At 37.6% G+C, this 21592-nt stretch overlaps 1 protein-coding gene across 1 annotated transcript in view; it reads right to left on the reverse strand.

Annotated features, from left to right (window-relative positions):
* Window positions 1-1302: 1302 nt before the first annotated feature.
* TMEM71 (transmembrane protein 71) overlaps window positions 1303-21592 on the reverse strand; it is a 46554-nt gene continuing 26264 nt past the window's right edge. The window contains 5 exon segments of the mRNA XM_044684349.1: window positions 1303-1351; window positions 2025-2085; window positions 2181-2242; window positions 8164-8239; window positions 12517-12702. Of these exon segments, the coding sequence (XP_044540284.1) occupies window positions 1303-1351; window positions 2025-2085; window positions 2181-2242; window positions 8164-8239; window positions 12517-12702 (434 nt within the window).

Here is a 21592-nt window from a genome sequence, read left to right on the forward strand (position 1 = left end):
ATATATTGCATATGTATAATTTATAGATAAATGTTTTTTTCCAGCTGCCATCTACCACCTCCATGCTATTATAGTTCTACTATTCCCCAAGTCTGATATTTTCCATCCTGATCTCTACCTCTTAGTTTCTTTGGCTCCCATTAAGACTCAACCCACGGGGTAGCTAGATGGCTCAGTGAATAGATCACCAGACCTGGAGTTGAGAAGATCTGGGTTCATATCTGGTCTCAGATACTTCCTAGCTCTATGACCCTGGGCAAGTCACTTAATCCCAATTGCTAGCCTAACTATTTTTCTGTCTTAGAACAGATATTTGGTACTGATCCTAGGACAGAAGATAAGGGTTTTTAAGGAAAAAAAAAGTCCAAGACCCACCTTCTGCATGAGGCCTTTCTTAGTACTCTTTATCGTTAGTGCCTTCTCATCTGAGATTTCTATGTACTTTGTATAAATCTCATACAGACCTAGTAATTTGCATGTCTCCCCCATTAAAAATGTACTCTTTAATGGCAAGGATGATTGCTATCTCTGTCCTTTGTATCCTCAGTGCTTTATTATAATGCCTGAAATAAAATACACACTTACTAGACTGACTTGCCCATAGTTAATACAAATATTAAAGATGGGGGCGCAGCTAAGTGGCTTAGGGGATAGAGAGAGTCAGACCTACAGATGGAAGGTTCTGTGTTCAAATCTGTCCTCAGACAATTCCTAGCATGATCCTGGGCAAATCACTTAACTTCCATTGCCTAGCCCTCAACACAATTCTTCATTAGAACCAATACACTACATTAATTCTAAGATGGAAGGTAAGGGTTTTAAGGAAAAAAAAATATTAGAGACAGAATTTGAACACAGGTCTTCTTGACCATTACTGACTAAATTTGATGATTTAAAAATCACTAAATTTTTTAAGATAAAGATCAGCATTTGATGTTCAGGTTTACACTGTACAGAATAATGCATCTCCTTGGATGTTAGAATCTGTTTGAAATTCTGTAAATGTCTCCAGAATTCTCTTTTTATCCTACTATTCAAGGACTCATAATGTCATGGAATATGCCATCTACTGCAGAGAACACTGGACTGAAGAGTTGGAATATTTCAGCTTGAATCTGGCCTCTTGACATTTATTATACGAACTAGGAAAAGTCACCCAACTTTCCTGTACCTCATTGTACTCAACTATCCAATGTGGGAGCTGGATTTAATGGCTTCTAAAGTATGTTTCAGCTCTAATCTCATGACTTTATGATCCCGCACTAGGTTGTCTTTTGGAGTTGTTATGGTCAAAAAAATTCATCACCCTGTGGCCAACTGGATGTTGAGCCTCATTGAACTTGGGCTGGACCTTGAAAAATAAACAGTCTATTACCAGCCCAAGCTATAAACTTTTCCAGCTTGACACGGACTGCCAGAACTTGTAGTCTACTGGCACAGCCTTCTGAAAACCATAAAAGTCAGCAGTAAAAGAAATATTAAATGAATTTGAAATGTCAGAGAAAAACATCACCTGTAAGCAGAATTATTTCACTACATTGGCAATGTGCCTGTTGTTTGATCAGCTCTCAACCCAGACCTTATTACCTGGGGTATTGGTGAAGTAACTTAACCCACAGGATCACAAGTTCTTAAGCCATCAATGAGGCAATGAGCGTTTCTTATTATGTTGGAGGCATTCTGGATCAGTGCGAGGGATACAAAAGAAGATGTAGTAATAGGCCCTGCCCTCAAATACCTAAATTAGACATTTTCAGTCCCTTGGTCAGATGTCAAGCCTTTCTGTCTTTGGGCAATGTGTCTGTCTTTGAACAATAGGTTTTGATATAAGATTTAGGAAGCAGTCTTATAGCCCTTCTTAGAGGACAATAATGGCCAACCCAGTGACTCAGGAAAGAACTTAAACCATTTCTCTTCATGGCCACTCATGACTCAGTCTAAACAAGTCTTAAATTTGCCTCCCAGCTATTAGATTTAGGTGAACTCATTCTGAATGATGATGAAGAAATTCATGCACCACTTACCATTCTGGGTCAGTAGTTTTGAAAGATCTGACAGGGCTGGGAAGCAATGACTTGATAAGATCTTGGATGATAAAGAGAGATTATTTTAAAAGTTTCATTGCAACAAAATCTGATTACATTGAGGTTAGGCCAGCTCTTAAGAACAGAGATACTTACAAATTATGATGAACATCAATGAAAATGTCAAAAGGGCAGTGATTAATCCTCCCAGAGAGCATCTTTAAAAAACAACAATAATATTTCTCATATTTAGCAAGATAATAAGATGATTTCCATTAGACTCAAGTATTCCTTTAGCACTTGTTGATCAATTACAAAAGAGATAACTTATCATGAGATGATTAACAAATCATTAATTTAAAGCTTCTAAAAACAGTTGCAATTAAATCATTCTAATTCCATATAACTAGGTATAAAGCCAACCTGAATTCATAAACTATGTGGTATACTGAAAAGAGTGCCAGGCTTAGAGCTAGGTAGATCTAAGTTCTAAGCTGATCTAAGATATTTACTAGCTGTGCAATTCTGGGCAAGTAATTTAACCTCTTTCAATCTCAGTTTTCTCTTCTATTACATTTTGGGGTTGACTTGATTATCTCTAAATTCTAAATCTCTAATCCTATGAAAAGACTAACTTGGTCGGCTGTTCACCTTTGTACTCAAAGAGGACCAAAATGACAACAGTAGAGTCTTTTGACTCTCCAATAAAGGAGGTTTAAATGAGGCAGAGTTGTATAAAGTTGTCAGCCTCACTCTCTCTTCTAGAATTATTATCAAAATCCAATGGCAAGACAAAAGTCAAGATGACTGAAAAGATTAATTTTTATAATATATTAAGATGCAGATAGGTAATGCAATGGACAGAATACTAGACCTATTCAGAAAGACCTAAATTCAAATCCCACCTAAAACATTAACTAGCTATGTGACTCTGGACAAGTCACTTAACCTCTGTCTGCCTCAGGTTTCTAATTTCTTAAGTGGGAGTAAAAATAGTACCTATGTCCTAGGGTTGCTGTAGGGACAAAATGAAATAATATTTGTAAAGTACTTTGCAAATCTTAAAACCCTTTTATTATGCTAAAATTATTATAATAACATCAAATGCATTAAAATACATATAGAAAAGAGCTAAAGAAATGCATTGTGGCTAAATAGTGGTTCCTTAAGGACTGACTTAATGAAAAGAATAATGTAATTATTGGTATATCAAATAGTTTTATTGAACTTCTGTGTTCAAAATTTTGTGCTTAATTTAGCTGGTAATTGATTCCCTTTGAAATCTTCTTTTCATTACTAATTTACTTAATATGTCACAAACTAATTCAAAACTTAAGACCTTATGGGTCAATATAATAAAAAAAGTTAAGATGTTAAAATACATTGATTTATATATCATTATAGCATCATATAATTTAGAAGGAACTTTTGAGATCATTTAGTCCAGAGGTGTCAAATATGTGCTCCACAGGCCACATGCACTTCATGATGCTCCTGAGTGTGACCCAATCTAGATTAAAATGTAACTGAGAAATAGTTAATGAAAAAATAAAAATACAACAAATCAGTTATTACATTTTAAAACTATGTTGACATACAGCCTATAGGGATCCTTATGTACCATTTAGTGGCCTCTGTTTCTATTTGTGAATTTGACATCACTGATCTAGTCCAACACCCTCAATTTATGGTGGAGGGAACTGAAGATGAAACAAGTTAAATGACTTGCTCAAATCCCTTAGCCAACAAGAGGCAGAGTTACTTGATCTTAACCTATTCTGTTATCCCCATTTTGCAGATATGAAAACTGTGACTGAATGGTTAAGTGACTTAACCAGTGTCACACAGATAAATATGTGTCTGAGGCAGTACTTGAACTCATACTGACTCTTTGTCATGACAACACACTACCTTTCAGGGGTAGCTCATAAAAATGTTTGGAATATTAAACATTCATTCATTCATTGACAAGCATTTATTGTGAAACTAACATTTATAACATGGCAAGTATTAAGGAAGCACTAAGACAGACAGGGTCCCTACCTGACTCTGCACCACCCAAAAATTAATATGTGGTTGTATGTCTAAATAATTAATGAAGATAATAAATGAAATAGGAATTCAGAAATGAAATCAATGTAGTCAAGATAAGTCCAAAAAGATTTGCCAGGGAAGAGATATTTGAGCTGTATCCTGAAAAATAGGATTTAGAACAACAGAAAAAAAGAGGAATGAATGGTATTCTAAATAGAGATAATAGCATAAAATAAAAGGCTTAGAAATGAAAATGACTATTTAAAGAACAGAGAAGACTGGCCTCACTGGATTATAGGATTTATGCTAGCATTATGGAAGGTAAAATAAACTAGAAAAGATACATTCATATTTTAAAAGGCTTTGAATACAAAACAAACATTTTCACTTTATTTTCCATGCATTGAGAAGTCATGGTGATGGTTAGGGCTTTCCTCATAGCTTATGTTCTTTATTGGCGGAAGACAGTGAGAACTCACCATGATTCTGACTAATCTCTAACTTCCAAACTTCTAGGAGATAACTGTTGTTACAGAAGGGGTCAGCACCACAGTTGAGAGGGATGAACTTGAGATCTAAGAGCTGAGTCAGCCATGAATCATTCATAGGTCAACTAATGCCCCATCAAGCCCTAATTCCTGCCAACTCCCAGTGGTACCTACGCCAGAGTCTCACAAATATATGCAGAGTTGGACAAGGCAGAGCAATAGACACATGGTACCAGTAATTGATAAGAACCTGAAAAAACTACCATCAGAGACTATGTCCAACTTTCAGGTATGGTAGGTAACCCTGGACTGCCTTCGTTCTTCTTCCTGTTCAAATACTCAGTTCAAAGACAGAATTAGCTTTCTTCATGCCTAACTGGAGTAGATAGTAAAATCAAAAGGTGAGATCACATTGTGAACCCACAAAACAAGCTGAAAAATATATGAGAATTATTCTGAGCCTTCTTTAATGACAAAAGTTGGCAGGATAAGTCAATAAAGTGCTAGGGCGTATGAACCTGAATGAATGAACAAATGGAAAAAAAAGACTTGCTAAATACCAAGCAAAGTGCCAAGAGGCTACACATAGGAAAACTATAATCTGTCCTTAAAGAATCTGTATTACAGTGAAGGAATCAATACACAAAGGAGAGTAGTGGCCATTGGAAGTCCTTGGTGGGGAAATTGTGGATAAGACTGATACATCACATTCAGGAGCATTGCCAGAATTGATTTGATCATGGTTCATAGTTCCAAAACTGTGAAGTGGAAGGAAGGACAGGATAAGAACACCATAGCAAAGTATTTGTTAAGGAGGAGATAAGTCAGGGAGCAAGAAAGGAAACAAGGCATGGTGGCTGGTACTTTCTAAAAACAATGATCTATGAGGGGTAGTCAGCAATCAGTCTGTCAATGCAGAATCTTCAGAGCAAAGCTGTTGGGCAAGGAGGAAATAGAAATAAAGTAGATAAAAAACCAGTATGTCCTATATATTCATAGAATGGTTGGAACACATGCCTTATTTCTCTGATGGAAAGGTAATTTTGAGCCTGAAATGTTATGTATTAGCCTTATTATCGAATTGTATCTGTTGCGCAGATGTGCATTTAACTGTACAGCTCTGGCTGTGCAGGGGAAACTGAAAGGGTTGTTATCAACCTAAGCAAATCATGTGTGGCTGCTCCCTATATCCAGGGAATCTATGATGTGACAGACTCAAAAAAGGACCACCATAGTGCCTAATACTGGGTTGGATGTAAGGTAGCACAGGGATATCTTTCTTCCTTTCTAACATGGAGGGAGACCAGGCACTTCAATTCAAGTACTTCACTGGGGATTACCAGCAGACTCAGACTTGACTGTCCCCCTAATAGTGAACCCTGGAAGGGCACTGCAGATGAAGGCCAGAGGAGAAGATTCTTTTGCATTCTCTACTTTCAAATTGCTGGGGAATCCCTTATTACCAAAGTTGTCAGTATATCTAGGTTCAGCCGGTGCTTTAATTCAAACGCCTCCCTGGAGATGTACCAGTAGACCAAGGCTTGCCTCTCTACATATATACAGTGAACCCTGGAAAGGCATCTCAGGTGTAAGCCACAGGAGATGGCCCTTTTTGCTTCCCTACTTCCAAATTGCTTAAAGAACACTTATTATTGAAGAAGTCATTACCATTGTGTGTCAATTATGCATGCATAAGAAAAGGTCTGGTGGGATATTTAAGCTGGAGAAGTGGGTGCTAGTAACGGCAAGAGATTTAATTAGACAGGCCAGTTTTCATAACTTTAAGGATATGGATCCTTCACAGTATAAAAGTAGGACACAATTAAGGTATAGGCACTGCTATATCATCTATGTTTCCCAAAGCAGCTAGGAGCATGTGGATGGTACAGTGGATCATGTGCTGTCACATTAATGAAGATAAGTTCAAATTCACCCTCAGGTACTTACTAACCCAAGGAAAGTCATTTAACTTCCATTTGTCTCAGTTTTCTCAACTATAAAATGGGGATTACTAATAACACTTATGTTAAGGGAATGTTGTATCAAATGAGATAATATCTGTAAAGCATTTAGTAAAGTGCCTGATAACTTAATGGATACCATATAAAGGTTTATTTCCTTCCCTTCCCAAGGGAGACTTTCCTGAATTGGCGGTGTTTTGTGTCTCCTCCATGGAGCTGAAAGGAAGTAGATAAGGGAGAAAGATAATGTGTGTTTTTCTGAACAAATGGTGCCTTGTGATGGTGCTAAATATTATACTTTTGTGGATTAGTAGGTAAAGGGTCAATGCTCTAGTAAAGGTCAAGTACAATGAGAAGGCCTTTAAGAAGCAGCTTCAGCTTTAATTTGGATTTGCCTATTCCAATACTCCATCTCATCATATAGAATATGTTTTGTCGGTCTAGATCACTGATTAACAAAGTGGGCACCACCGCCCCCTGGTGGGTGGTGCAGCAATCCAGGAAGGTGGTGATGGCCACAGGTGCATTTATCTTTCCTATTAATTGCTATTAAAATTTAAAAAAATTAATTTCCAGGGGGCTAAGTAATATTTTTTCTGGAAAGGAGGCAGTAGGACAAAAAAGTTTGGGAACCACTGGGACTCTGGATGGACAATAGTCATGGTGGACTTTATCCTAAGGATAAACATGTAAATGATCTTATCATTGTATTATATAAATTTTTCCTGGTTTGGCTAAAATTCCACCTTCCTTCTGCTGAATATCATAAATATATATATATGTATATATACATATAGATAGATATAGATATATCATCTGTGTTGTTGCTGTTCAGTCATTCAGTCATGTCTGACTCACAGTGACTCCATTTAGAATTTCTTGACAAAGACACTGGAGAGGTTTGCCATTTCATCCTGCAGCTCAATTTGCAGATGAGGAAACTGAGGCAAAAAGGCATAAGTGACTGAATCCAGATTTGAACTCAGTCTTCCTGCCTCTAGTTCTGGAACTCTATGCTCTGAGTCCCTATCTGCATTAAGTCACCTAGCTTCCTATCATGTTGGTGGAAATTATGAAGACCAGACTTCTTTATTGACTTATCTGACTCTGCTAGTCATCTTAGAACTATGGACAGCACACCTTTAGAATTTCCAATGATTGTCTGAAGTTTATTGAGCAGAGAAGTTAAATGATAATAGCCACTGAGCTTTCTATAATTATGAACTTGCCAAGACAGCAGCTGAGAGCTCCAGGTGTAGTAAGAGACAGGTATGGAGCTTGCAAACAAATAAATCAAAGCATGTAGAAACAACACTACTTCAGCTGAATTCCTCACTGTCCTCACAACCTGGGAGCAGCCCCATCAAGCCTAATAAGAAGCCTCTGTTTCTTGCTGATTACAAAAAGCCTAGCGATTTACCAAATTATCAATAGAGGTACCTTCAAAACAATGATTCTGGGGATGCCAAGTACTACTGAAATTCTAGTTTGTTTTCTTAAGGAATTCTGTCTGGCCTTGTGATGTCTATGATGTGTCAATAAGTTGCAACCAGGAATGGACAAGAACAGATGGCTAAAGTCACAGCACAAGATTCATTATTTGAACATCATAGATGAATCACTTAAAAATATCAACAAAACTCAAGTTAGAATTACCTCATGCATGCTGAAATGATTAAGAACGTTGTGAACACGATTACTGGAAAAAAGACCTCTCCAGATGTACTGGACTCTAATAGGGAAAGAGAAAAAAAATAATTGAGAGGCATTACTTATTATTAAATAATCTCAAAACTATTATAACAAATGATTAATGATTAAATAGGGCAACTAGGTGGCTCAGTGAATAGAAAGGCAGACCTGGAGACAGGAGGTCCTGGATTCATATTTGGTCCTAGATACTTCCTACGTGCATGACCCTGGGCAAATAATTTGACCCCAATTGCCTAATTTTTAATGTTTTTCTGTTTTGCAAATGATACTTAGTATTGATTCTTAGAAGGTAAGGGTTTAAAAATATAAAATAGGGGGCAGCTGGGTGGCTCAGTGGATTGAAAGTCAGGTCCAGAGACGGAAGGTGCTAGTTTCAAATCTGGCCTCAGACACTTGCTGTGTGACCCTGATCAAGTCACTTAAGCCCTATTGCTGAGCCCTTACCACTCTTCTGCCTTGGAACCAATACACAGTGTTGAATCTAAGACAGAAGGTAAGGGTTTAGAAAATAAAATAAATGATTAAATAATCAATATTTAATATTACATTATATTATTAAATGTTATTAAATGATCTTTACTAAATTATTGGCCCATATTGTCCCTTCTCTCAAATGTAAACCTCCTTTTGGAAATTTTATTTGCAACTATCTTATCTGTATCCTAAACACATTCTGTGCTTTGCCCTTTCTGTGTCTTTGTTCACACTCTTTCCTATGCATGGAATGCAATCTCACTTCCCCTTCTCCTACTGAAGTCATACTTAGAATTTTAATCCCAAATTAAATGCTATTTCCTCCCTCAGGCTTACCCTGATACTCTTGGTTAGTAATTATCTTCCCCCTCAAACCTCCTCACATAGCACTTTGTTCTCTACCTCTCTAATGCAATCATTATAAAACAGTATTTCAGAGAAACACAGAATTTTAGATTTGGAAGGGACCTTAGGGTCCATTTTGCCCAGCCCATATTGTGAAAGAATCTCTATTATAGCATAACTGACAAGTAGACAAACAGCCTTTGCTTGAAGACCATTAATTGAGGGGTAGCTCCATTCCCACCTCTGTGTTTGTGCTTTATCCCCTCTAACTAGGTAGCTCAGTGGTCAGAGTCTGGGGCTGGAGTCAGGAAGACCCGAGTTCAAATCCTACATCAGACACTTACTACCTGGCCAAAACACTTAACTTCTGATTGTTTTAATCTGCTGGATAAGGAAATGGCAAATCACTCCAGTATCTTTGCCAAGAAAATGCCATATAAGGTTGCAAAGAATGGTATACAACTAAACAACTGAAAACAACAACTCAAAACCTTCTGCTAAGCAATGAAATATGGGAGGGAAGGAATTGTGTCCTTTCTAAATGCAGTGACTTCCCATATCACCCAGAACAATGATACACATACAGTATTGCTGTTAATGCATGTTGGTGAACTTAAAAGTTTTTCTCCATAGAAAGATCATGGAGAGTGATAGTTGGATTCTTAGGCTAGCTTAGAAAGTCAACATAAGTTGATTGAATTCCACTGGTTCCTTCTTGCTTCTAGGATCAACTATAAATTTCTCTGTTAAGCTTTTTAAATATGTTACATGAGGCAGCTAGGTGGCTCAGTGGACTGAGAGCCATGTCTGGATACAGGATTGGACCTGAGTTCCAAACTGACCCCAGTCACTTCCTAGTTCTGTAACCTTGGGAAGGTCATTTAGTACCAATTGCCTAGCCTTTAAGGCTCTTTTTCCTTGGAACCAATACTTGATATTAATTCAAAGACAGAAGATAAGAGTTAAAAAAAACCCTTCATAGCCTATGTTCAAGCTATCTTTCCAAGTTTCTGATATATTATTCCTCTTTATGCACTATATGGTCCAAACAGATTGATCTTTTAATTATTCATGACATTTGAAATTCTATCTCCAACCTCCAGGTCTTTTCTCAGAATGTCCCCAAACCTAGTAGAGACTTCCTCTTAAACCTCAATCTCTTAGAATCATCATAATTCAAGTGCCAATAGCCCCTTTTTACTAAATAAAGCTTTTCCTGATACTCCTGGCTTCAGAGTCTTCCTTCCTAAAGATTACGTTGTATTAATTTTGTTTAAACTCATATGCATGCATGTTTCCCCCCAATAGCTCCTTAAGGGGAGGCATTAGAACATCTGTCTGTCTATTCCTCAATCCCAGACCATAGCAGATACTTAATAAATTTTATTGATTTGATTGATTCAGAGGGAAAATTTGGATGATGACAGGACTTTCTAGAATTCTAGAAACAACACCATGTAGACAGTCGCCTAGGCAACCTATATATAAGACCAGATCTTAGAATAAACCTGTTTTCTACTATCTGGTTACAAGTTGTTTTTATTTCCAAATGTATAAATTATGGAAGATAGAATAGTGCACCAGAAAAAGCATTGACTTAGGAGTCAAGAGATTTGAGCTCAATTCCCTGCTCTGCCAACAAAACTCATCACGTGACCGTCGGCAAAGTAATTACCTTCTCTGAACCTTACTTTCTTTCTCTGTAAAAATGAAGGGGTTGAAGAAAAGGTCATGTTATTTAAAAAAATCAGAGAGAGGAATAGAAGGAGGTACCTTTTAGATCTGTGGTTGAAGGAAAAAATAATCACTAAATAAGAAATAGAGATAATGACAAAAAAGATAATTTTGATATAAAATTTAAAAACTTTTTTCAAAAGAAAATTTCCAAAAAGCAATTGCCATGAATAGATAAGAAAGATAGTTTTCAAAAGAAAAATGACAAAATACAGATAGCAATCTCAAAAATAGTGTACCAAATCATTAATTCAAAAAGAAGTATAAATAATAACAATCCTGAGGTTTAACTTCATGATCATCAAATTGGTTAAAAATATAAAAACAGAAATAATCAATGTAAGGAGGGGTTGTTGTAAGACACATACAAGTGCTATGATGTTAAGTGGTCTGAACACTTTGGAATGACATAAGACTTCATTAAACTGATCATAATCTTTGATCTAATGGCCCCAGCAGCACTTTTTGTGGTAGGAAAGACTTTTAGGCAAAATATTTTTCCTAATTTATGGTAGGAAAGCCTAGGGAAGAAAATAGATTATAATACAACAATACACAATAACTACAATAAGTACAAATAAAAACAACACTATGTAATACCTAAATAATTAATTATAATGATCAGTCTTGGCCAGAGAGGAAAAAACTAATGAAACACACTTACCTTCTTTGGGTTAGAGAGTTTGTGAAGAGGAGAGGGCCCCAAGTATAGAACATTACATTTGTCAGTTATGTATATCTGTTTTTTTTTATTTTGTTTTGTTGTTACAATGAACGCCTTAAAGTTGTATTATATGGGAGGGTATGCACTAGAAAGTAGCATGGTACAGGGGGAAATAAAAACAAAACTTGTGTGACCTTGGGCAAACTAATTTCCCTCTCTGGTCTTTAATTTCCTTTCATGTAAAATGTAGGGGTGAGGTGGTTGGATAGCCTTTTAAGTCCCTTTCAGTTTTAAATCAGAAATTAAGACAGTAAAGGGGAAAAGGACAATTATATGTAAATACATATAAATATATACATATATACATTTCTGCATTCATGTAAACATGCTTACATCTTCATTTAGGTGTGTTTGACTAAAAGGTTAGTCTAAACGATATCTCATGTCCCTTTCCAGCTTCAATACCAGGAAGGAAAGAAGGTAGGGAAAGCATCTGTAATTGCATTGATTTAGAGAACTCAACTAAAGAAATTCCTCCTACCAGTGCATTTTTTAGTCATAGAAAATTGTCTAGAGCAATGAAAAGAAAATTGACTTACTCAAGGTATGTATATATGTATCAGAGTATGGATATGCACCAACCAGTATGTATCAGAGAAAGGATTTGAACCCAAGTCTTCCTGGTCCTGAGGCCAGGGCTCTAACATTCCTTCTCTAACAATGCATAAGTACATATCAAGGATATTTGGAGGAAGAATTCCTAATCTGTAAAAGCTATTAACTAACACTTGTGTTAACACTTACTATATGCCAGATAGTGTGCTAAGCTCTTTACAATTATTATCTCATTTGATCCTCACAACAACTTTTATTATCCCCATTTGGAGATGAGGAAACTGAGGTTAACAAAGGTTAAGTGACTTGCCCAAGGATTGTACAACTAGTAAATGTCTGAGGGAGGATTTGAACTCAGGTCTTCCAGACTCCAGGTCCAGAACTCTAACCATTGTTCCCTTAATGAGGTAGACTAATACAATCTATAATATGACATTTTGGAGAAATGAAACCCTTTGACTCACGTGAATGATGTAAAATTTCCTTTTGGAAATGATCTGGAATAATCCGCTGGGACTGAGAAGGCACGACACAGAGATTCTCTCTAGAACGCTGAAGAACTACATTGATGGATGATGAGACTTCAGCAGATGCTGGAGTTTGTTTCTCTGACAGCCATGGTTGGGATGCAGGAGAAAATTCAGAATGACCTATTGGAGAAACAGAAAATCTGTAATTGTGTGTGTGTGTTTATGCACATTTTGGAGCACACATATGCAATTAAATATCATATAGTATTTTAAGGAATGAACTATAGCAAAATCAAGCCAACAAGATAGAGGGCTGGTATTCACTGCTGTGGTAGTAAACATAACCACTCAGAAAGGGTTTCAAGAGCTCATATCCAGTCCTTGGAAGAAAGGATCTTTGTTAACCACACTAATAATTTCTACCTCCAACATCTTTTTCCAGGTGAGGTTACAATGGACACCAATGAAAGTCTTAAAGGGGGAAAAAGATAGAACTAAAGGGCAACCTAAGAAGTATATGCAGGGAAAGGGACAGCTTAAAACCTTTCACTTGGTGATGTGGTAGAGAGTTGATGGAAGGACCATATGTATACAAAGTCCAGGACTTACAACATTAGGTCGCGGAATTGCTCATAGAACTGTTTCCTCCCTTTGCCCCACTCTAAGTCACTGTCCAACAAGACACCATATTTATTCACCTATAAACACACTCAAGTATTCTTGAGCCTTGAAAGCTTAAATAACCCTTATAAGACAACCAATTATGTGATTCCCTCCTCCCATATTCATGGCTACATTTCCTGAAAATGTTTTCTGTGCCCACTGCAACTGTTGTCCCACTACTCATTATTGCCTCTGCTCCAGGAAATTGGACTTCCATTCCCATTATACTACTAAAATGGCTCTCTGAAAAGTGTCTGGTGATTTCCTAATGACCAAACTAAGGATTCTTTTTTTAGTTCTCATCAGAAAGTGTTGCCATTATTAGCCATTCCATCCTATTGAATCTTCTTTCTTCCTATGGATTAAAAAATACATTTCTTTGATTTTCCTCATACCATTCTAATTGTTCCTTCTCCATCTCCCTTTCTCTCTCTTTATTCTGCCCCATGGTGCTATTTCAAAGAGCTCTTTTTGTTATTGAGATCTCATAGGACCATGAGTATCAGAACTAGAAAGGAACTTAGAGGACAACGAGTCTAACCTCTTCATTTTATGAAGATAGAAACAGATCCAGGAGGGAAAATCATTTGCCAAAGGTCATGGAGCTGGGTTTCAAACCCAGTTTCTCTGACTTTTAGTTTAGTGTTCCTTCACTTATACATTGTTATTGGTACCAGTTTTATGAAAAGCAAAGTTCCCAACTATGAGAGGTCTTCATTTGGTATGCTAGAAAAAGTCATCTTAATTTTAAAGTAGAACAAAATGTATTTTCTAAGAACCATAGTGATATTATTGTAACTAGCTAAATGATTTTTATATTGGTATGTTCTAAGACATTTCCTAGAATCTCAGAGTTGGAAGGGATCTCAGAGATCATCTCATCCAAGCCATCCATTCACAAACCAAGAATCTTATCTACAACATCATAGATAAGGGACTACCCACCCTCTGACTGAAGACCTTTAAAAACAGAATTCACTTTTTGGATGGCTACTTTCCAGATATGTAATTATGAGGATTTCTTTCAGGTTTTGAGGTTTTCAGGTTATGAGGATTTACTTTCATTAAGTAGCTACTAAGGCCCCTTTCAAATCTCAAATATACAATTCTGTGATCCTTTTGAAGCAGCTCCTTCCATTAATATGAGTTATGGATGCTGGGAAATGTGTCTTTATATTTCATCAAAACTTTCCCTTATAATTTTCATCCACAGACCTCCACTGTAGGAAAAACTCTAATCAGGCAGTGAAGAGGCATAGTGGATAGAGCCCAGGGGATGATTCAAGAAAACCTGAATTCAAATCTAGCCTTAGATGGGAACTAGCTGTGTGATCTGGGGCAAGTAATTTAAATTCTGACTACTTCTTTTTCCTCAACTGTAAAATAAGGGTAATAATAGCACCTATCTCCCAGGGTTGTGAGAATCAAAATGTGATATTTGTAAAGCATTTAGCACAGGGTTAGGCACATGGTAAGAGCTATATTAAAGCTTCTCCTTCCTTTACCCTTTTAAAATATTTCCACCCATTGAGCTGAAACTACTTGACTAGTGTGTATCTCACACTTGTTCTTTTTACTTGTTCTGTTCTTATTAAAAGAAAAGATTCATCATTATTTACATTTATTTCACGACAATCAACACAATAATAAGAGGGCCAATTTTTGCTATTCCACTAGTAGAAAATCATCCTTTGGTGACTTAATTGTCAATAGCTGATAACAAGAAAGAGGATGACTCCTTTTGTAGGCATAAAGGTGCCAGCTGTGTCCATGAGCTGCTGTATTCCTGCCCAGACTAGATATACAATCAGGGAGAAGAAGGTGGCTGCCTACTCATGCCCTGATGCCCTAGCTCTACTCCCCTCTGCAGATGCCATATGCCACCTTATAAAGCAGCTTTAAGAGGCCTTTCTGATTGTTGCCAAGAAGACAGCAGGCATCAGGGAACTATCAATTCCCCACTTCTGTGCATTACATTTCAAATAATTCTTCTTAAGATCACATTAAGGATTTTTTGGCAGCTCCCTCACAATTGTGACTCATTGACTTGCCTCTGACTAAAGTCATTAGGCCTTTTCCATATGGGCTGCTATCCACCCACATTTTCCCTCTTTTGACCTGGTGCAATTAGTTTACCTGGTAAAAGGCAAAGAAATAAACATTTGAAGTCAAATTATGTGGGCCCAAGTCCCAGCTCTTCCCCCTATTATTTGCCTGTGTGACCTCACTTCTCTGGGACAATTCACTCAATTGTAAAATGAGGGTGTTGGACTAAATCTCCAAGTCCTTCCAGGGCAATACTCACGACCTGGTGACTTGCAGAAATTCACTGTTAAACTTTATGTGTCTGTCCACCAAATTCCATCTTGTCAAATTGGGTTCTTTATAACAACCTGCTAAAGTCTTTTCAGAATTTGATTCTGACATTTTAGCTTCCTCTTCAAACTTTATGCCCTGGTCCAATCTGATAAGCATGCCATATATATTTCTTTTTTTAACATTTAATAATATTTATTTTTTAGAAAAGTTAACATGGTTACATGATTCATGCTCTTACTTTCCCCTTCACCCCCGACCTCCCCCCCCCATAGCTGATGAGCATTTCCACTGGTGCCATATATATTTCATTCGAATAATTGATAAAAATTCTGAACAACATAGTACTGAGAATTGAATTCCATCAAAATCTACAAGAGACCTTCCTCAAGGCTGGCATCACCTCAATGATCACCACTCTTTTGATCCAACTGTTCAACCAATCCTGAATCTACCTAATTGCATTTATCATCCAGTCCACATTGGTCCACTTTGTCCATGAATATATACTGAGTCTTTGTCAAAGTTTTGGTCAAAATCCAGTTGTATTATGGCCCTAATATCCTTAGATTGAATAGTCTCATGATCCTACCAAAAAGGAAGTGAAGTTGGTTGACCTATAGTAATTTATTCTTGGTTATTAGCTTTTGCCTATTATTACTTTGTAAATGTTCATAAACCATTTTTCTAATAAGTTATTTTAGAAAGCTGCCTACAAGCTCACTAAGAGGTTTCTTTATTTATCTCTTTTCACTATTTTTTTAAACCCTTACCTTCCATCTTGGAGTCAATACTGTGTATTGGCTCCAAGGCAGAAGAGTGGTAAGGGCTAGGCAATGAGGGTTTAAGTGACTTGCCCAGGGTCACATGGCTAGGAAGTGTCTGAGGCCACATTTGAACCTGGGACCTCCTGTCTCTAGCCGTGGCTCTGAATCCACTGAGCTACGCAGCTGCCCGCTCTTTTTACTTTTTTAAAAATAAAGGCATTGATTTTTATCTATTTCTTTAACATTCTAAAAGTTCAACAGCAAGATTGAATAGTGGCTCAGCCATTACCTTTCTAAGTTGTTTCCATACCCTGGAATGGAATTCTCTGAACCAAGTAACTTGAACTCATAAAATTTAGAGTTACATGTTTTCTTACCCACTTCTCACTTATCTGATGTTTTAGCTTCTTGTTAACTGTTTTTGTTCTCTCTTTTTCATTCTGAAAATCATTATCCTTGATAGAGAATGCAAAAACAAAGTAGGAATTGAATCATTCTCTGCCTTCTCTTTCATTCATTCTTATTATTCCATGGCAAAGCAGTCAAAAGGCTCATCATTTCCTTTTTATTTCTTGCATCTAACATTGCTTTCTTTTTTTAAAGTTTTTTTTTTGTTTTCCTTACCATTTCTCACAAGCCCTACCTCACTCTGGCCTTTAGCCTTCCTAGCACTACTCTTACAGCATTATGTCATTCTTCAGTATTTCATTTTCCAAAAAAATCAGCTGCCTCAAGAGGTTATGATTCCTCCTCCTTGGACAACTTCAAATAGAGGCTAGATGGCCACTTGTCAGGTATGTTATAGCAGGGCTTTCTGTTTGTGTGTTTGGCTGAACAAGACAGCCACTAGGGTCTCTTCCAACCCTTAAACTCCATGTTGTTGTGATATTTGATTTTGTGAAATTGTAGAAGAAAATCTTTGAACCTCTTAAAACCCATAGGAGGTACTTCAGGAAAATAAAGGACAGTTTCTTTTTCCAAGTTATATTTGCATATCAATCTGAAGAAATGAAAGGAGCTCAAGGTCCAATAAGAAAAATATAAAAAGAAAACACAATAATCTGAATGAAGTATCATAATTTGAAAGAGTCAGTGGAAACAGTATTCAAGATTATGGGGATATAGATTTAGAGTTGGAATACACCTGAAAGATCCTCTAGACCAGTGATGGGCAAATTTTTTAAAGAGGGGGCCCAAAGGAAAGGAAATGCTCATCTGTCAGTCTGTTTCTTTTTTTTTTAAACACTTACCTTCCATCTTGGAGTCAATACTGTGTATTGGTTCCTAGGTGGAAGAGTGGTAAGGGTAGGCAATGGGGGTCAAGTGACTTGTCCAGGGTCACATAGCTGAGAAGTTTCTGAGGCCAGATTTGAACCTAGGACCTCCCATCTCTAGGCCTGGCTCTCAATCTATTGAGCTACCCAGCTGCCCCTGTCAGTCTGTTTCTAAGGCAACTCTTTCGAGGTTTCATTGTATTATATCCTACTCATTGTATTCGTCAGATTAAGAATAATGTCACAGGACTGGATAGAACATTTCAAGGGGATGCATCTGGCCCGTGGGTCATAGTTTGCCCATCACTGATCTAGACCAATTTTTTCAGTCTATAGATATGGAACCTAAAGTCTAGATCAGTGATTCCAAAAGTGGGTGCCACCGCCCCCTGGTGGGTGCTGCAGCAATCCAGGGGTGTGGTAATGGCACCAGGGGCATTTATCTTTCCTATTAATTGCTATTAAAATTAAAAAAAAATTTCCAGGGACTCTAAGTAATATTTTCTCTGGAAAGGGGGCGGTAGGCCAAAAAAGTTTGGGAACCACTGATTTAGAGGAATTAAGGGACTTGCTGAAACTCACACAGATAACTAGTGACAGAGCCAGAACCCAAACCCATATATTCTAACTCTAAATTCAACACCTTTTCTATGTTAGCACATTGACTTCAGCCCATTCTGTAAGCACAGACCCTTATCACCAATATTCATTCAAAATTTGAGAAAGGTTACATGCCCTTGATTCCATCTTCTGTATTTTATTGTTCTTCATTTGTTTCAATCGTGTCTGATTCTTCATGATCCCATTTTAGGTTTTCTTGGCAAAGATACTAGAGTCTGTCCCATTTCCTTCTCTGGATAGGTTAAGTGATTTGCCCATGGTCACATAACCAGTAAATATCAGAGACCAGACTTGAACTTGGGAAGATGAGTCTTGTATGCAACTTTATGAAATTTGAGCTTTTTTAGAGCAATCTCTTGTTCTCCAAATTACTCTCTTTAAACAGACTCCTCCTCTTCCTCATTCAATTAAGCTTGACTTTAATTAATTCCATTTTACAAACATTCACTTTGCAGATGAGGAAATAGAAGTTCAGAGGAGTGAGATGATCTGCCCAATTCCATCAAGCCAGTAAGTGGAAGAACTGAAATTTGAACCCAAGTCTTCTGACTACAAGTTCTTTCTACTATATTAGGTTGCTTAATTAATTTGCCTGATGCTTTTTCCTCTGTGTAGTAAAGGTACAATAGAAGACAGATGTGGTACCTAATGTTTTCTCTCTCTGATTTGATGACCTAGGCATTTTAACCCATTTTAAGGTGGGAAAATTGAGGCACTAATATTGAAATGATGTGAGATGCCTATGGTTACCCCTTCATTTTAGTGTTAGTCATAAACAAAAGCCAGATTTCATATTCAGTAGTCTGTGATCAACTTCCTTCATGAGCTTCATGAGCTTATGACTCTGACTGATTCTGTTTCTCTCTGTGTGTCTCTCTCCCAGACCCTTCCCTTTTTCTCTTCTTTCCCTCCTCTCCAACTCTGACTCTTCCTCTCCATCTCTATTTTTCCTTCCCTCTCTCTCTTTCCCTTTATTACTTTTCCTCACTACCCTATCCCCTTCCCCCCTTTTTCCTCTTCCCTCCCTGTTTTCTCTGTCTCTCTGCCTCTGCCTATGTCTGTCTCTCTCTGTCTGTCTTTGTCTCTCCTTCCCGAATCTCTGTATTAAAGAAGATGAGGGAATGCCAAAACAAAATGAATTGAAAGTAAGAGAGTAAAGTGATTTTTCAATGCAACTGGGAAAGGGGTGAACTGAGGATATTAGTGAAAAAAGTCACCAGCCCTCAGAGAAGAAAAATTGAAGCAGGAAAATTATTGTCAGGAAAATAATTTTTGATTGCATCTGCAGTATAGGAAAAGATAAACAAATACATTTTAAGCTGGTTTCTTCTTTTGAGACCTTGAGCTAATTTATATATAGAATACTGGTGGAAACTGTGATCCTTCACAGAGCTGGAAAACAAGGTTAAGAAAGATTTGATTAAAATTGTTATTTCTAATAAGAGACTCTGATGTGCATCTTACACCCCTGTTAACTAATGACTGATTTCTGTGAGTTGTGGTTGAATATATTCTACTTAAGAGGCATCTAAAGTCATAAGAAGTAAAATAAAGCACCTTTTGTATGTCCTTCCTTCATCACCAGAGATAAATTGCTCTCAAATTGTTTAGACATACTAAATGGGGGCAAAAGAAAAGAAAGCTTAGGAAAAAACATGAACACTATCTTTAGATGTCTACAGGATTGTCATTTAGAAAAAAAAGTGGGATTGCTGTATAGAGCCCTGGTTAGTCAGACTAAAATTAGTAAATATTTTACAAATAGGTAGATTTTGGTTCAAGATATACAAGAACTTTCTAACGAAAAGCCTGAAATGGGGGGAGGGGGTTGGTGAGTTCTCTGTCACTAGAGATATTTTAGCAAAGATCGGATGACTAACTATAAGGGACATTATGTTATTCTCTATAGAGAATTTTCCTTGGAGTAGAAAGTTAGAACAAATAACTTCTAAGATGATTCCAACACAGCTAGTGGTGGCAGAACCAGGACAAGAATCCAGTCCCAGGACTCTATCGATTCTATAAGGCAGAGAGGTAGAGCAGTGTATAATAATGATGATAACATAACTGATGTGTGTGGGTCATGAAAGATGATCCAACAATAAAATACTAATAAGAGATATGATGGGTAAGAGGAGAACCTAGGAGGAGCAGAATCAAAAAGGCTATAGGAGGGTTTCCGGGTTAAGATGGCAGCAGAGTAAGAAGCAGCTCTTAACCTCTCCTGACCGAAACACACAAAACTCCTCAAGGGGACATAAAAACAAGTCCAGACGAACGGAGGAACCCCCACAACAGGGCACAGCGTGTAAGGTATGTGGAATCGAGGCATTTCCATGCTATAAAGGGGTGAAACAGCCCTCACTAAATCGCGGGCTGAGCAACCACCCCACCCCCACCCCCTCCACACTCATCTATAGCTCAGAAGCCAGCTAAAAAGAAATAGAGCAAGTTTGGGGCACCCATCGAGTCATCGGCAGCTCCAGGACCTGTTCCTGAGAGCAGCAAGACTTAGGACCCCATTAAGCCAAAAAACGCAGGCGAAATCTGAGCGTGGGAGCAGGATGCTGGGCGCAGAGTGCAGGCTGAGAGCTCAGGCATGGCAGAGGCGTGGGTGGAGGCAGACACAGCCAGGAACTAAAGCCTAAGTGGGGAACCAGTGTGGACGGGTATACGACTGTGGAAGCAGCGCCCTGAGACTTGTAAAGAAACCTCCAGCAGAGGATCAAGCAAGGGGGCCCACCAGGGGGCTTGACCTTGGAAAAAACCAGAACTCAGACCTCAGGAGCCAATAGATCGTGGACAGACACTGAGCGTGAGGATAAATCTGAGAAGCTGCTGGACTAACGATGGCTACTCAGTCTCAGGAAGTTCAGAAGAGAAAGAATAATAACAAGAAAAAGAAGTCTTTAACACTCGACAGCTTTTACACAGAGAAAATCCAGACAACCAAGCAAACAGAGGAGGAGAACAAACAAGCATCCGGACCCTCCTCAAATAAGGAAAACTCCTCACAAGCTATGGAAGAGTTCAAAACTGAGATTTTGAGGAAAATGAAAGAGATCTGGCAAGAAAATAACAGTTTAAAAGGTAGAATCTTGCAATTGGAAAGTGAGGCTCAGAAATCAAATGAACTGATAAGCAAACTGAACACCAGAAATGACCAGATTGAAAAGGAAAACCAAAAGATTATAGCCGAAAACCAGTCCCTAAAGGCTAGAATCAAGCTCATAAAACGGAAGCAAATAGCAGAGTGGATTAGAAACCAAAATCCCACCATATGTTGTCTACAAGAAACACATATGAGGCGGGTGGACATACACAAGTTTAAGGTTCAGGGTTTGAGCAAAATCTTTTGGGCGTCAAATGAGAAAAAGAAGGCAGGAGTGGCTATTATGATTTCTGACAAAGCCAAAGTAAAAATAGATA

The sequence above is a fragment of the Gracilinanus agilis genome, chromosome 1, assembly GCF_016433145.1.
Source record: "Gracilinanus agilis isolate LMUSP501 chromosome 1, AgileGrace, whole genome shotgun sequence".
NCBI classification, from domain to species: Eukaryota; Metazoa; Chordata; class Mammalia; order Didelphimorphia; family Didelphidae; genus Gracilinanus; species Gracilinanus agilis.